This window comes from Rattus norvegicus, chromosome 14 (genome assembly GCF_036323735.1).
Source record: "Rattus norvegicus strain BN/NHsdMcwi chromosome 14, GRCr8, whole genome shotgun sequence".
NCBI lineage: Eukaryota > Metazoa > Chordata > Mammalia > Rodentia > Muridae > Rattus > Rattus norvegicus.
Window position 1 is genome coordinate 6,039,462 of NC_086032.1, and position 16,505 is coordinate 6,055,966.

Genomic DNA, 16,505 nt, shown 5'->3' on the forward strand with positions numbered 1-16,505 from the left:
GCCTGTCTTTGTACCAATACCATGCAGTTTTTATCACTATTGCTCTGTAATACTGCTTGAGTTCAGGGATAGTGATTCCACCAGAAGTCCTTTTATTGTTGAGGATAGTTTTAGCCATCCTGGGTGTTTTGTTCTTCCAAATGCATTTGCAAATTGCTCTTTCTAACTCTATGAAGAATTGAGTTGGAATTTTGATGGGGATTGCATTGAATCTGTAGCTTGCTTTTGGCAAAAATGGCCATTTTTACTACATTAATCCTGCCAATCCATGAGCATGGGAAGCACACTGGGGTAGGATTTGCTGAAGGAGGCAGAGGCAGGAGGATCATGAGTTCGAGGCCAGCCTGAGGTACAGTCTTTTTCTTACACCCAGAGTGCTGGGGCAGATGCTGTCTAGCAATCACGTAGATGAGTCGTCTTAAGGCTTAGAGTTAATCCCCATGAGCAGCAGAACGGTACCTCAGACCCAGTTACATAGAGCCAGATTTCTCACCGAAGAAACTGGAACGGCTTCTAAATGGCCGAATTTGAAATGATGTGTCCCAGACTAGTGTTGGTGTTTAAATCCACTCCTGAGGTCACTCGTGTATCATTTATCACTTGTGTTTATACATGTAACACACTGCAAGGATACAGGCTTTCCATAAAGTCAGAGGTCACTGTAGTCTGAGTATATGGGGAATAAGTATCATCATTCATCCTAATTAAGTTCTTGAGATCTAAGGATTATTCTTATCAAATAAACTTGGGTAGAAATAGAGTTATTTCTGAACATTCACTTGCTAACTGCATCTTGATGGATTGAAATCTCTGTAATGGTCAGCAACTGTTACAAACAGACGTTTCCTTGATGAGGGGTGAAGACCACACTTACCTGTGGGTATAAGGGTAGCTATTTAGAATATAGTTACAAACTATGATGGGTTAGTAAAGTGGCAGTTATAAGTTCTCTGAGATACATGACTTTACCAGCCCTCAGTAGATGGCCAGGTTTCCAGTACCAGCCCAACTCCCCTCCTGTTGAACGAGCCTAAGTCCGAGTAGAGAGTGGGTGGTTACTCCAAGTGAGTGTACAGCACTGCACCTTAGGCTATCTTGTCCCGCTGCCTGTCGTTGTAGCTTGTAGGCCTTATGGCAAGAGAGGACTATTGGGGCTTCTTGACGTGGATTTTCACATCACTTGATCTGGTATTTTTCTTCTTTTGAGTGCAGATGTTCCCAGCCTTGGGTTCCCCTCTGAGCACCGTGTGTCACACATTTTTCTAGGGTGTAGCTTCTTTTCATCTCAAAGCCTTTCTGGTTTCCAGTGGCTTCTTCTCTATTGCAGGGGTGACCTGTGTATGGTGCTCACTTCCCTGTGACTGTGAACTTTCCACTTCCCGTTGTTACTGATTTCTAACTGCGCCCCATTCTAGGTTTCCTCCGTTATACATATCATCATATACAGAACATATTAGGTTCCCATTTCAGTCTTTTTGTTCTTACCAAGATTTGTCTTGTGCCTTAACATGGCCCACCGTAAAGAAGATTTTTCTATATGCTCTTGGAAAGCAAAGCTTGTCTGCTACTGTTAGGGGAGTGCGTTGTCCATACTGGGCCAGTCTAGCTGACTTCAGGTACTTGTGAAGTCTTCTGTCTTGTGGTTTCACACACTGTTGAAAGTGGGGAATAAACTCTCCAACCATGTTGTCAAAACTGTGTATTCTCCTCTCAGTCTGACTGTTTTAGCTTCATATAGTTTGAGACCTATTAGGAGAAAGAAAAAAAAAAAGTCCCAGCACTTACAGACACCACTAGGAAAACCAGGAGTGCTATATCTCAAGTTCCCGTGTATGTGTGTGTACGCGTGTGTGTGTGTGTGTGTGTGTGTGTGTGTGTGTGTGCGTGTGCGTGTGTGCGTGTGTGTCTGTGCGCCTGTGTGTTTGCATGTGTGTGCGCGCGTGTGTGTGTGTGTGCATGTGTGTGAATAAAACTTTACTTACGTACACTGAAATTAGAATGTACTATAATCCCACCTGAACTGTTAAGCCATTTAAAATACAAAACCTATTCTTAAATTACATAAAGACAGGCAGCTTTTAGACTTGAACCACGGCTCAGGGTCGGCCAGCCCTGCTCTAGGAGACCAAGGAGGAAGACATGTCCTCTCAGGAGAAACACAGTGCAAGAGAAAAGCCTCTGCACTTCCCTAGAACTTGAGAACAGAAACTCGGTGCAGCAGCCATCATCAGAAGACGGTCAGAAGCCCGCTGACTGCTTTTCGTTGTTGTTCTGAGAGAGGTTCCGTGTAGCCCAGGCTAGCCTCCAACCCTCTATGGACCCCACAGTGACCTTAACCTTTGATCCTCCTGGATCTCCTTCAGGTGCTGGGATCACAGCCACGCACTCCCCACACAAAAGGGAGGCGCAAGGGCTGGAGGGACGGCTCAGTGGTTAGAGCTCTGACTGCTCTCCCAGAGGTCCTGAGTTCAAATCCCAGCAACCACATGGTGGTTCACAACCATCTGTAATGGGATCTGATGCCCTCTTCTGGTGTGTCTGAAGACAGCTACAATGTACTCACATATAATAAATAAATAAATCCTTTTTTAAAAAAGAAAAGAAAAGAAAAAAGGAGGTACATGCCTGTAATCTCAACACCTGGGAGACAGAGGCAGAAGAATCTCTGAGTTTGGGGCCAACCTGGTTTACAGAACTAGCTCCAGGACAGCCAGGGCTACAGAGAGAAACCCTGTCTCAAAAAAAAAAAAAATCAAAACATTTCAAAAATAAAAAAGACCGCCACGTTCTACAGAATGCTGAATTTCCTCCAACTAAACCAAGCCCAGTCTGTCCGAATCTTAGCCAACATAAAGCGGTGATGTCACCCATGCTGCCAAGAGTCAGTTATTACAGACACAGTCCCGGGGTGTCCCTGGTACACAGAACACACCCTGAAGCCGTTTGTTTCTTCTTCCTCTCTTTTATTGATTTTTTTTAGCTTTAAAAACTCTGTGCGATTATATTTAATTCATATCTTTTTTTTTTTTTGGTTCTTTTTTTCGGAGCTGGGGACCGAACCCAGGGCCTTGCGCTTCCTAGATAAGCGCTCTACCACTGAGCTAAATCCCCAGCCCCTAATTCATATCTTAACAACGTTTTTCCCCCTAAATCTGCTACTAGGGAAATAGAAAAGCCAAATTATTACTACTTAAAACACAGATTTTTTTCCAACTGTTTATTACATAGCAAAAGGCTTACTTTTTCTCAACCTGGAGACAAAAGAGGAAAGTACCCTGCCAGTACTCAGGGGCCAGGGACCTGACTGAGTGTGAGGAGGACTTTCCTAACATGCATGAACCCTGACCCCCGGCACCACATAAAACCAGGCATAGAGACACATGGCTGTGAGCCCAGCACAGAGACTTCAAGGAAAAAGATGGGTATACTATCTTTATGACTGGGACCACATCCAATTCTTCCCTAGGACCTTACGCTAATATACCGTAGTCTACCCCTAAAGCCCATCTTGGAAGAAGTGACATGGACCTAAATTGATCTTTGATGTAATTGTGCCTCCTTGTGGACAGAGAGAGTATTACACCAGGAAAGTCCTCCAAATTGCACTGAGCTTAAATTTGCTTGCAATAAACTACTTGGGGTCAGACTGCGAGTTTGAACCAACACTGGCTAACTAAGTGGTATTGAACCGAATTTCCCTCTTTGCCTTACGCTGATCAATATTCTGCCGGTCCTGGTGGTCACAGGGACCCCCATAGAGACCCTGGTGTTTCAAGAACAAGCTGTTTTCATTAAAAGTCTTCTGGAAACGATTTATCTCCCTTTGCCCCATTAGTGTTATAAACAATGCAGCCTAGTCTAAATTTTTAGACTCGGTGTAATTGATAACGCTTAGGTTTTCCATAGCCAACTCTTGAAACATTTCGCTTTTACGCAAATATAGCTTTAATTTTACTTTTGATACTTGGAAGTTGTGTGCGTGTGTGCGCGTGCATGTGTGCGTGTGCACGCGTGCATGCATGTGTGCGTGTGTGTGCACACATGTGCATGTGTGCGTGTGTGCGAGTGCATGTGTTGCCCACGTGCATGTGCATGCGTGCATGTGCGTGCGTGCGTGTGTGTGTGTGTGTGTGTGTGTGTGTGTCATACTATTTTACCTCACCTGGTGCATAGGTAGATGGATGCTATGCTCCAAGGATTTTGCAGCAGAGCTGTACAAAGTGCTAAGAGCGAGTGCCCATTTCACCATGGTCACATTCCAGGAGTATCGGTGCTCATCCGTACTCACCAAATGATGCCCCGTGGGTCACTGAAACCTGCCATGGGAGGGAGCATTAGCACCATGGAAACCATAAAGTTCTGCAAAACTGGAAAGTCTGTCCTTGGGAGAGCCACTACACGCTGCCTTGTGCCCATAGGCTAAGAAACAGCAAAAGTGAAAACTCAAGTTTTGGTCATAACAGTTGAATTTGTGCTCCCAGCCATTGATCGAGCTGCTTGAGTGATAAGCCAATCAAACCCAATCCTTTGGCCTGGGAATCCTTCTCAGTCGTCCTCTTTGTCCATAATACCCTCCTTCCTGACCCCGAATGATTGGCTCATAGTACTGATGTATACTTTGTACAAAAACCATTGTGAGCATTTTAAAAATTCGACTGCATTTCCTATCGACGTGAGGATTTTGGGAGGCTGAACTTTTTCTGAAAGTCCTTTCTTTCAGCCTTTCAAACCACAAGGCTCGAGAATCACTGCACTTCATTCAGAGTTGTCTGATCTTAGGGACATCAAGGAGTGCTCAGTCAGTCACTACAGCACCCCCTGGTGGCGGGTAGCAGCCTAGTGTGTGCACTTCCTGGGGTGGGTGCCGGGTCACAGTGTGCTCTACCAAGCTATGGTGTCGTATGTAATTGTTTCAGAGTCCCACGGTGTTCACAGTGTTCTAACACATGCTTATATATGCTAAGAATGAAGAATTACGTAGTGTATGGCTAGACTAAAATCTCCTTTCTGTGTCCTATTATTGTGCTCACTTTTAAGTAGAATGCTACATTCTTCTCAGTTTTATTTCACAGTGAAATAATTGTTCTTTCCGAATGAACTATTCGTAACTCCTTCCATTATTCTCATTTCTTTGCACCGATCCCATGTCAATTCCATCTTCACTCGTTGGGGGTATGAGCATACTTAGTGAGTCTGTGGTTATACAGCCCTTTATAAAACCGAAGACCAGCTCTCACACAGCCTCTCCTAGGTGGACTCACTACCGTGCCTACATTGTTAAAAGCCGCGTTGAGAGGCCCCTTGCTTGTCGTGTTGCCTCACAGGGAAGATGGGCACAGATCAGAGAAGGCGGCTGGAAGGGAAATCAAGAGCCATTGAGAAACAGAGCTTCTGTATGGACATTGAGGACCTGGAGCCAGGCACACAGGCCACATGCCCATCCCCCTGACACGCTAGACATCGTCCAGTAAAGCTACTTAATATACGATCGCATGTCAAAATTCTACTAATCCCCAAGACGCCTGAAGTTTTAAAAGTGAACTTGTCAGCTCTGTTTTAACTAGCCATCTCCTAACCGTCAGCTTCAGGATTCTGTTCTCTCTGGCATTAGGTCCTTGTAAAGCTTCAGCGAGAGCACCTTTGTGGAGGGCTTAATGTGCGTGTGGTGCATAACATGCATTAAATAGGGTGGCTGGTGTTAGTGGGACCGTGTGCCTTACTGAGAGCCTGGGTTGGGGTCAGCTGCCTTGATGAGTTAAGGCTCAAGCCGCACAGTAATCCTGTGTGTTCAACACGGAGGTCCCGCTTCAGCGAGATACCTGGCGTCTAAAGCCTGTGTCTGTTTCAGTTTAGGGCCCACCCTGGAACCTGAGGAGGTGGTAGAGCATCTCATGCACGGGATCCTCACTAACCAGAAGATGATCTTCGTCCCGGGCTCTATAGCGCTTTTGACAGTATTGGAAAGGTAACGGTGGGTTCGTCTGCACCGGGAGTCAACATGCTCGTATTAGACTTGACCTCAGTTCATAACGTGTGGTTGTATGGAGCAAGCCAGCGAAAAATAATAGGCCGAGAGTCTATCAGATTTTAAAACTGAAGGTACCGATCATTAAGGACCATTAGAATAGCCACTGGAACATACCCACGAGTTTTTAAGGTTTGTTGGTTTTGTTTCCAAAGAAATTTATGTGCCTTATCCGTGAACAAGAATGTCTTTAAAGTATTTTGATAGTAGAATCATGGTAAGATTTGGGAGGAGACCAAGGTTATCGTCGTAGATTTTAATACAGGACATTTGAATCCTGACTCAGAAATTTGTATTTTAACAGGTAACTACTACCAACATCTGTTCCAAAACAATCGTATTTTAAGAATCATGGAACTAAAAATTAATTAAAAAATAAAACTTGAGAGATTTAAGTTATAACAAGCATTTTATCACCTTCTGCTCAAAAGCCCTAGGGTTTAGGTAAAAAAAGCTCAAGGGAAGGGCTAGAGAAATGGCTCAGTGGTTAAGAGTACTGACTGCTCTTACAGCTCAGTCCCCAACATGGAGGCTCACTAATGTCTATAGCTCCAGTTCCAGGGGGGTCTGGCATCTTCTTCTGGCCTCAGACGACACCATGCGCACACGCAGTGCACTTAAACACGTATAAAACACTCATCATAAAAGAAAAATAAAGAAATCTTTTATTAAAAAATCTAAAGTGCTCCCTAGGCTCCCTGGGAGCCTTGAGCCGTTGTAAGCCACCATTGCCGTTGTAACTGCTCTTACGTTGATGGGTGAGGAGTTTCCAAACCCACCCTGAATACGGCCTAGTAGATCGCTGTGTGTTGTCACACTAACCTAGTATTCCATGTTCTATCTGTATCTATCTCTCTCTCTCTCTCTCTCTCTCTCTCTCTCTCTCTCTCTCTCTCTCTCTCTCTCTCTCTCTCTCCCTGGACTGTGAAAGGCTTTTGAACGTTAGTCCACAGGGAAAGAAAAATGAGGTGGCTTCATGCCTGTCACTGTTCAGAAACTTTTTATACTAACTTGGAGATTGTTCGCAAGAGTGGCTGGGCATAAACCTTTTCATATATATGCGAGAAATTTGAATGCAAAGGTCAATTAATTGGTTCAACATTATGATCAAACACCAGAGGACACTGCCTGCATTTTAATTAATGGTTCCCCTTCTCTGGAAAGAGAAAGCAACACATTAGCTCTGAATTTTACTTTCTTCCCAGGTTTTTTTTTAATCCTTTAGTGTCTCGACTATTCAGTTTTGTATAACTCCACTCTGAGATCTTTTGGGAAAAAAGAATGAAGTATTTTTATTTCACAAAAATAAATAAATGCACATGTGTGTATATTTAAAAGGTACTTGGGACCTAAAGAAAGATATTTGTATATTTAAAAGATACTGGTCCTACCCTAGAGAAGGTTAAACCCCCCCCCCCGTTCCTCATTTACAAAGAAGTAAATTTAAATGGAAAAAATTAAGTGCAAGTTAAGATTCATACTCATGTCCGTAATGAATCTGACACATCAGAGATTAAATATTAAGCATCGTAAATGAACGTGCTTTGCAGATGTACTTAGTGTCCCTTTCCCTGGTCTGCTTACCTGTCTCCTCTAGGGTGTTTCCTGAGAGATTCCTGGACGTTCTAAAGCGCAGGATCAACGTTAAGTTCGATGCTGTTGTTGGCTACAAAGATAAATGACGCAGACCGCCTGGTTTTCCTGAAAGCTGAATCACTGGATTCAAGTTGATCTCACCAAATATTAATCCAAATTCTGATGTTTTTAATGTTTTCTCTTTATCTTGTCTCTTCATTGCCTCCCCTTGAAGCTGTGACCATTTCCATGAAAGCCAGTTTCCTGTCATGGACCCAAACAGCCCTAAGGAAGTTGCTCCTATGAAGAAGGGGCAGGGACGATTGGCCTCGTGATAGCGATTTCCCCAGATACTGTAGCTCACCACCGGGTTATCAGAACTTGAACTGTCACTTTTTACTTATGGTATCTGTAACTGTACTTTAGTTTGTTCGATTCACACTCTCCGCTCCGTCCCGTATAACGTTAGAAACCTTAACCTCCCCGGGTAGAATGAAGGACTGAGTCTAGTGTCATTTCACAGCGGTGTCATGTGCTCTGAAACATTCCGTCCCATGTATCAGCGCTGTTTCCTGAGACGCCGGCCCAAGGTAGCTTGAAGTAAAAGTGTCTGTGAGATTTCGGGCTGGGGACAGATGGACAGGTGGACAGGTGGAAATAATAAATGGACCAAAACTCATGCTCAGTGTCTCTATCTGCTGCAAAGAGACCATGGCTTGACCTCTAAATAAAAGGAAAATCATTAACTTGATAAAGTCTCTCTCTCTCTCTCTCTCTCTCTCTCTCTCTCTCCCCTTCCTCCTTCCCTCCCTTCCTCCCTCTCTCTATCTCTACCTCCTTCCAGAAATTTCTTGGATGTGAGGTTCAGTGAGGCGGGACTTCATGTTGAAAGTGAGACTACCTCAGAAGACGACGTAGGCATAGAGCTCAGTTGGTAGCGTGCTAACCTGAGAAGCTCAAGCTACTCCTCAATCTGGATGGAGCTGGGGACAGGGGACAGTTCAAGGTCACACTCAGCTATGTAGTGGTTGGAGCCCAGGATACCTGGGACCCTGTTTTTAAAAGGAAATGATGCTTGGAGGTGAAGAGCCTGGTACATAGCTTCTGTCGCCTTCCGGCAGCTTTGTGCATTTGGCTTACGCATACGCGTACCAGCCTGCTAACCTCGGTTGCCAGTGTAGCAGGTCTGGTGAAAGCCTCCAGAAACTTTGGTAAGAGAACTCCCTAGGTCACTCAGTATACAAACAACATTTCCCTGTTCCCACTCAGCATGCTTTCGGCTTCCAAAACACTCATCGGAAATTAACACAAGGGTGAGTTTTAGCAGTGACCAGTATACAAAATGAGCACTGTTTGTTTGCATATGAAACCAGGAAAATGGGAACTCATCTTGTTTACTGAATGTTTAGACACACAGACACACACACACACACACACAGAGAGAGAGAGAGAGAGAGAGAGAGAGAGAGAGAGAGAATCACTGCTAATCTCGCAGCACGCCTGTGCAGTAGAACTGACAGGACTATCTGAGGATACAGCAGCAGCCCCAAGAACCCAGAAGAGCAGTTCTGAGCCTAGAGCCCCACTCTGCAGGGATGATAAATGTATCCAGGATGGGCGGGGCTTCCGATGGTTTCCCTCTGCGTTTTTAAAAAGGCTTGCTCTAACTCAGGAACAGTGGGTTTCAGCCTGCCGCTTATTGAATGCTGTTTGAAGTTAATCCTCACCTGAAAGCTAGCTACCTCTCACTGGTTGGATGGGAACATCCACCTCTAAGGATTACCCCCTATCCAAGAACTGAGAAAGGCTGAGAGACAACTGTCTTGGGAGCTTGTGGCTCTGCACTGGGCAACCTTTGATGTGTGCTGAATAACCCGACTGTCAGTCTACATGGACTAAGGAACGCCTGGAGAGTTAGCAATGCACAGTACTGGGTGTGCCAGTGAGGTCGTTCCTTCCAGGCAGTAACTGTGAAAGGAATGCCCACCCTGATAGCCTAAGATGGGGCAGAAAGGGGTACTGAAGGGCCAAGGTGTCCTGTTTCGTGACCATCACAAGGAGAACAGCTCTACCAACCAGCCCTCTGCCTTCGTGTTTAATCTCACCACGGGTCAGAAACAGTAGATGAGCTGGTCTTGGATTAAAAAGACTGGGAAGGCAGGCCAAGGAAAAGCTTTAAAATGGACCCTAAGCACTGATTTAGCTAATGGCTAAAGATGATGATGATGATGATGATGATGATGACGACGACGACGACGACGACGACGACGAGTGTGTGTGTGTCTGTGTGTCTGTCTTTGTGTCTGTCGGTGTGTCTGTCTGTGCCTGTGTGTCTGTCTGTGCCTGTGTGTGTCTCTGTGTGTGCACATGTGCAACAATCATGACAAGAGTTATAAACAGCCTCTTCTTGGGGGGATGACTCAGTAGAGCCCTTGCTTTCCCGGGGGAGGTGACAATGAGCAAAGCAGTGTAGTAGATACCCTCGTCTCCATTATAGATGAGCCAACGGTATAGCCCAGGGAACAGCTTACCTAAAAGCCCAAATTCTCAGGATTTGATCTCAAGTTTGCCGATCTTCAACCACATAACCTCAGTGAACCAAGAACCAGCTTATTGCCTTAAACGTCCTCTATCTCCACTGCGATTCAAAGATTCTTAGGAATTCAAAAAGATATTTGAAATCTCAGCAACTAGAAGTTGAGGATGGGAAGAAAATTGCCTTCCCTAGAATGCCTTCAGGCGAAAGGCGCTGAGCTCCCCCACCTGAAGAGTACTGCCTGATCTCTTTGCCGTGACTTGAGATATCCCGAAACGAAAAGAAGCACAGGCTAGCAAGGGAGCGCTCTTCATCCTCTCGGATGACAAATTCTTCCTCAGAATAGATAAGAATGCTTATTTTCCTTACAGCTACCACAGCCGCTCAGTGAGGGAGTTGGTTTTGGCTTGTTTTACTCTGCCACCCTTGCAGAGTTAGGGAGGTGAGCCGTTCACTTAGAGGTCTCCTCCTGTACAGTGTTAGGGGCCAGCATTTCTGAGAACAGTGCACAGCCCAGCACAAACTGGATGGGCATGAGCTTCAGTGTCTACCTATAAAGTACTGACTTAGTCTTCCTAGTCAACCAGGGAGAAAGCAAGTGAGAGGTAGCACTTTCTCGGCCTCCGTGGTGTTTCCTACCAGAATGAGACTTTGAACAAGTGCCCAAGACAAGTCCGGATACTAGCGAGTATTTCCATTGAATAAGATTCCAACTATGGAAATGGTTCTAGCTTAGTTTGGAAATTTTACAGAGGATAACTTGCCCTGAGATGTGCTATGAAAAAATTGGCGTGTAAGTTTCCAAACTCATGTCAGAAGCAAACAATTGATCTAAGTCACGGACAGACTAAACTTGCAATGAACATTTGTTACTGATACAGTAACAAAGGTGTGTGCCCTCAATCCCAGGAAGACTGGAGCAGAAAAATCATGAGTTTGGGGCCGGAATGAGCTACAGAGCTAGATTCTATCTCCAAACAAACAAAACACACATACACACACACACACACAAAACACACACACATATACACACACACACGCACAAAACACACACGCACAAAACACACACAACACACACAAAACACACATACACACACACAAAACACACACACAAAACACATACACATGCACAAAACACACACAACATACACACAAAACACACATACACACACAAAACACACACACACACACACAAAACACATACACACATACACAAAACACACATACACAAAACACACACACATACACACACACATACACACACACAAAACACATACACACATACACACACACAAAACACATACACACAACACACACAAAACACATACACACAAAACACACAAAACACATACACACAAAACACATACACACAAAACACACACAAAACATATACACACAAAACACACACACAAAACACATATACACACACAAAACACACACAAACACACACAGAACACACACGCACAAACACACACAAAACACACAAAATACGTACACACACACAAAACACACAAACACACACAAAACACACATCACACACACACACACACACACACATACACACACACACACACACACACACACACACACACACACAAAAGGATAGTTTTTTTAATCAGGAGATAGGTCTGTTTCTATCGGGTAGAAATCCTGTGCCTGAAGAACATGAATGTTCTGGTCCAGAGAAAAAAGTTGACCTGCCGATGTCTCTGATTTCTCTCACAAACTGACTAACATCCCAGCTATTTGAGAAAAACACTACTGCTTTGCACTCTTCTTGGTGTTTCTCGATTCTTGGGTATCGAGTGTCCTCTAGAAGTCACATACGGGTCCTGCTGTAGACCTAAGGCTGCCTTTCTGTAGCCGGTGAGAATGTGTGAACTTGGACGGTATCTGTTACACACGAAGCCCGAGGCAGACTGAGCACAGAAGCTCAGTCCAGGGTCTGCCCTAAACTGCGTTAATGTTTGAGCGTTCTGTGAACTCTGTAAACCTCCATGCTGACCTGCATATAGGTCTTAGCTTCATTCCGGTGCTGTGCACTGCTGGGTGTTCAGGCACATGCCCAGCCTAGCTCACCCTCCACCTTTAGACCTCGTCTGACCAACACAAAACCCTAAACTTCACACATGGTGAGATCTTTGTGATCTGCTTAATAGCTTGCTCAAGTGGTTCTCAAGGGTGTGATCTGTAGATGGCCAGTGCCATTTTCCAGTGTCAAAAGGCTGATTTCATGTTGGTAGCATACCTGCTCTGTGGCAACCAAAAATATCTCAAAGCATTCCCTGAGGAACAAAAGTAACTCTAATCCAGAGGCACAGGTTAAGGTAAAATTGGAGCCTTGGAACCAGCTCCTGCATTCAAACTCTCTTGGCTTAGGAGCTTGCTTCCAGCCAGCTGCCTCCCAAGCCAACTTCAGTTTCATTGTTTCCAAACGAGGATTACTTATGTGTGTGCTGTGTGAGTTTGTGAGCAACTTGTGTGTGCAGGTGTCTAAGGAGGCTGGAGAAGGACACCGAATTCCCTGGAGCGGTAATTAAAGAAGTTTTTGAGCTGCCCGATATGGGTGCTGGAAGCTGAATCCAGGTCATTTGCAAGGGCAATAAACACTTAGCCCCTGGGCCATCTGTGTAGCGACTGCAGATTTTTTTAAAAAGACTTATTCTTTTTGCTTATGTGTTTGTGTGTGTTTATGCCATGTGTGTTCATGTGCTCGTAGCAGGGACAAGAGAAGGTGTCAGATGCCCTGGAGCTGGAGTTCCAGTTCCAGCTGGAGTTGTAAGTTGTCAAAGGTGGGTGCTAGAAACTCAGGTCTACTGGAGGACTGAACTCAGGTCCACTGGAAGAGCAGCAGGTACTCAGTATCCGAGCCAGCCCTCCAGCCCCGAAGTATATAGTAGAAGGCAGTGGTGGTGCTTTATTTGAAACAGGATCTCTCTGTGTTATTCCAGGTAGCCTGGCACTCAGTAGGTAAACCAGGCTGTCCTTGAACTCACAATCTGCTCTTTCCGCATCTCTAGTGCTGGGATTAGAGATGTATACCACCACACCTGCCTATTCCTGAAAAATTTAAAGATTTTTTTAACAGTCTTTAAGTTGTGTAAACTTGTGTTCACTTATGAGTACGGACAGGCGCCTAAGGAGGACAGAGACATCGGCTCACCCTGGCGCTTGAGTCAGAGGTAGCTATGAGCTGCCAGACATGGGTGCTGGCAACTGAACTCAGTTCCTCTTCAAGAACCGTATACACTCTTGACCCCTGATCCATCTCCCCAGACCCCAGTACAGATTTTAATAGTATCTCACCAAACACATTGTGAGGAGTAAATAAATGTATGTGTAAAAATCCCCTTAAATCAGCTCACCATGTGCTTAATAAATTCAAACCATCACTATTTGATTTCTATAACCTTTGACTACTTGCAAATTTTCTTGTGTCTACATGCATGTGTGTGTGTGTGTGTGCGCGCGCGCGCGCGCTTTTTCATTTCGTTCCTTTTTGCTTCGTTTATAACTGACTTTGCTGGCAAGTTTGTGTGCCAAGGTACAGAATCTCATTGTGCAACCAGGCCTGTTGCACATCCTGAAGGCTGCAATTACAGGCGAGTGCCAAGGCAACCAGCTTCATACAGCAGACAGAGCTGTGGTTGTGGGGGTGGTGGCTGTCTCTATATATCTGACTACCTTAGGTACCTCATATAAAGGAAGTCAGAACACGTGTGGTTTATCTGGCTACTATTATGCTAGGAAGCGTTCATCAACCCCAAAAGAACACAGTTTGGAACCAGTTCCAATGTGATAGCTTGAGGGTCTTGTTTTGGTAAAAAAAATAAAAAACTGCAGAACCAGTTCCCATGCTACCCTGGCAGTTGCACTCTCTTGCTAGTCCTGGCTCTGGAGGGCCATTGGAACTAACTCTAATTTATCTCAGCAGCTTCACGCTGCCCCCTTCTACTTTCTGACCTGCTATCCGAGAGCCATTCCATCGCGGCACGCTGTCAAGCTGCCCAACCCTTACAGCTCTCTTGGCTGGTTGCCACCATGCTAGGCATACACAGCCCAATTCCGTGGCTGGCCCTGTGCCTCCAGCCACCGTACACTATCTTTTTTTTTTTTTTTGTTCTTTTTTTTCGGAGCTGGGGACCGAACCCAGGGCCTTGTGCTTCCTAGGTAAGCGCTCTACCACTGAGCTAAATCCCCAGCTCCCACCGTACACTATCTTGAACTCAATTAAGTCGCCACATGAAAGAACACATCACACAATAATCTCTGACCCAATTGATAAGATATAATTTGCCCATCTAGACAATACCAAATCCTGCACACACCCATCCCTTAAGAATAGTCTTAACAACCTATAATATGTGCTGAGAGGAATCTTAACATCCACTGCCATATTCTCTCAGCTCCCTCCCCCTCGCTCTGGCTTCCTCAGCCTCTCTAAAATTTTTCTCCTGCCCATTCTTCCTTCTTGTCCAATAACAGACCTCGTTCTATCCTGTACCTGCCTTCACCTGCATAATGACATCAACTACAGGGTCTCTTTATTACAAGCTCAGGCTTGGGCTCTCCCCTAACCCAACCCCAACACAGCAGGACAGGAAGGGAAGGCAGAGCAGCCTCGAACTCTCAGCTGAACAAAGATTGATAGAAAGTAAATGGGGGGGGGGGTAACCTGGCAACCATCTAACTGAACAACTATGGTAAGCCATCAACAGGTGGGTGCTCTGAAGCAAGACCCTATACAACCACAAACACTCTGAAAGGACATCTCAAACAATCAGACTAATCTTTAAACTGTTGCTAAGAAGTTGCTAACTCCAGCCAAGGACAAGCTGTGGGGTCCTTCCTGGTACATGGGTGCAACTCTGGTCTGTTGTAGATAAAGTCTCAGACTTTCTTTTTGTTTTCTTTTCCTCATATAAATGAATTCAGACCTTATGGTGTCTGGCTTATTTCATTTTGCATATCATAACTGAGGACCACCATATTGTAGCACGTATCTGAATCTCTTCCTTTTTCGAAATTTATTTATTTTTACATTTTTGAATACATTGCCACTGTCTTCAGACACACCAGAAGAGAGCATCAGATCCCATTACAGATGATTGTGAGTCATCATGTGGTTGCTGGGAATTGAACTCAGAACCCCTATAAGAGCAGTCAGTGCTCTTAACTGTTGAGCCATCTCTCCAGCCCCCTGAGTTTTTTCCTTAACAGGAAGAATACTATTCCATTGTATCTATCTATGGCTGATACTTTACCTATCTATTGATTGATAGGAGTTATTTCTACTTTTTGATTTTTAGAAATGACTCTAGCCAGAATGTGTCCCCTTAATTTCTTACGCTAGAATCTAGCTTCTATTATGATCAAATCCGGATGATGGAATTTTGGGAGGTGATTATGCCATGCTGGCCATCTATGGTTGACCACAGAGAATCCCCTCATCATTCTGCAGAGTGCAGTGACTGTGAAAGACAGCTGTCTACAAACCAAGGAAACAACCCAAGTACTTACAGCTTGGGCTACACAAACACTAGGACTGTGTACAGTAAGACATCTCGCCCATGGTATTTGTTACCACTGCCGAGGCTAAGACAGTGCCAGCACTTTTAAGTTGAGGTTTATGACATCTGCTCTTGTGATTTTCCCAGTGTTGTGGAGAGAACTGTTTCCTATAACCTAAATTCTCCTCAACCTCAGGGGTTTCAGAGGAAGGTCATGACTTTAATGCTGAACTTCTGTGAATACATGACTTGACTAGTTAAGCTTCCTTGACTCATATTTTAGCTTCCTCTTTTTTATTATATATGTGTCTGTGTAGGTGTGTGACTGTGTGGGTCTATGTGCATTTGTGTTATGTGTATATGTGTATGTGTGTGTGTCTGAATGTGTTTGTATGTGAGTGTCTATGTCTGTGTGTTTGTGTGGGTATGTGAGTATGTATGTGTCTGTGTATGTATGTGTATGTGTGAGTATGTATGTGTGCCTATGTGTCTGCATGTGTGTATGTCTGTGTGTGTATGTGAGTATGTATATGTGTCTATGTACGTGTGTTTTAGGTGTATGTATGTGTGTATATGTGTGTATGTGAGTATGTATGTGTCTATATGTATCTCTCCCTGTGTGTATGCGTGTATGTATGTATATGTGTGTATCTCTTTCTCTCTGTGTGTATATGTGTGTGTGTCTCTGTGTGTGTGTATGTGTGTGTATTTGTGTGTGTATGTGTGTGTATTTGTGTATGTGTGTGTCTGTGTATATGTGTGTGTATGTATGTGTATGTGTATATCTTTCTGTCTCTGTCTCTCTGTGTGTGTTTGTGTGTGTCTGTGTATGTGTGTGTGTCTGTGTATGTGTGTGTGT

General features: G+C 44.5%; 1 protein-coding gene across 5 annotated transcripts in view; it reads left to right on the plus strand.

Annotated features, from left to right (window-relative positions):
- Hsd17b11 (hydroxysteroid (17-beta) dehydrogenase 11) overlaps positions 1 to 8,355 on the plus strand; it is a 49,924-nt gene extending 41,569 nt beyond the window's left edge. For 4 of the 5 annotated variants that reach the window (XM_006250629.5, XM_063272893.1, XM_063272894.1 and 1 more), the window contains exons 7-8: positions 5,849 to 5,965; positions 7,623 to 8,355. In XM_006250629.5, the coding sequence (XP_006250691.1) occupies positions 5,849 to 5,965; positions 7,623 to 7,707 (202 nt within the window). In that variant the 3' untranslated portion in view covers positions 7,708 to 8,355. The remainder of the gene's footprint in view (positions 1 to 5,848; positions 5,966 to 7,622) is intronic. The other variant, NM_001004209.1, reaches the window with a different exon arrangement.
- Positions 8,356 to 16,505: the final 8,150 nt, after the last annotated feature.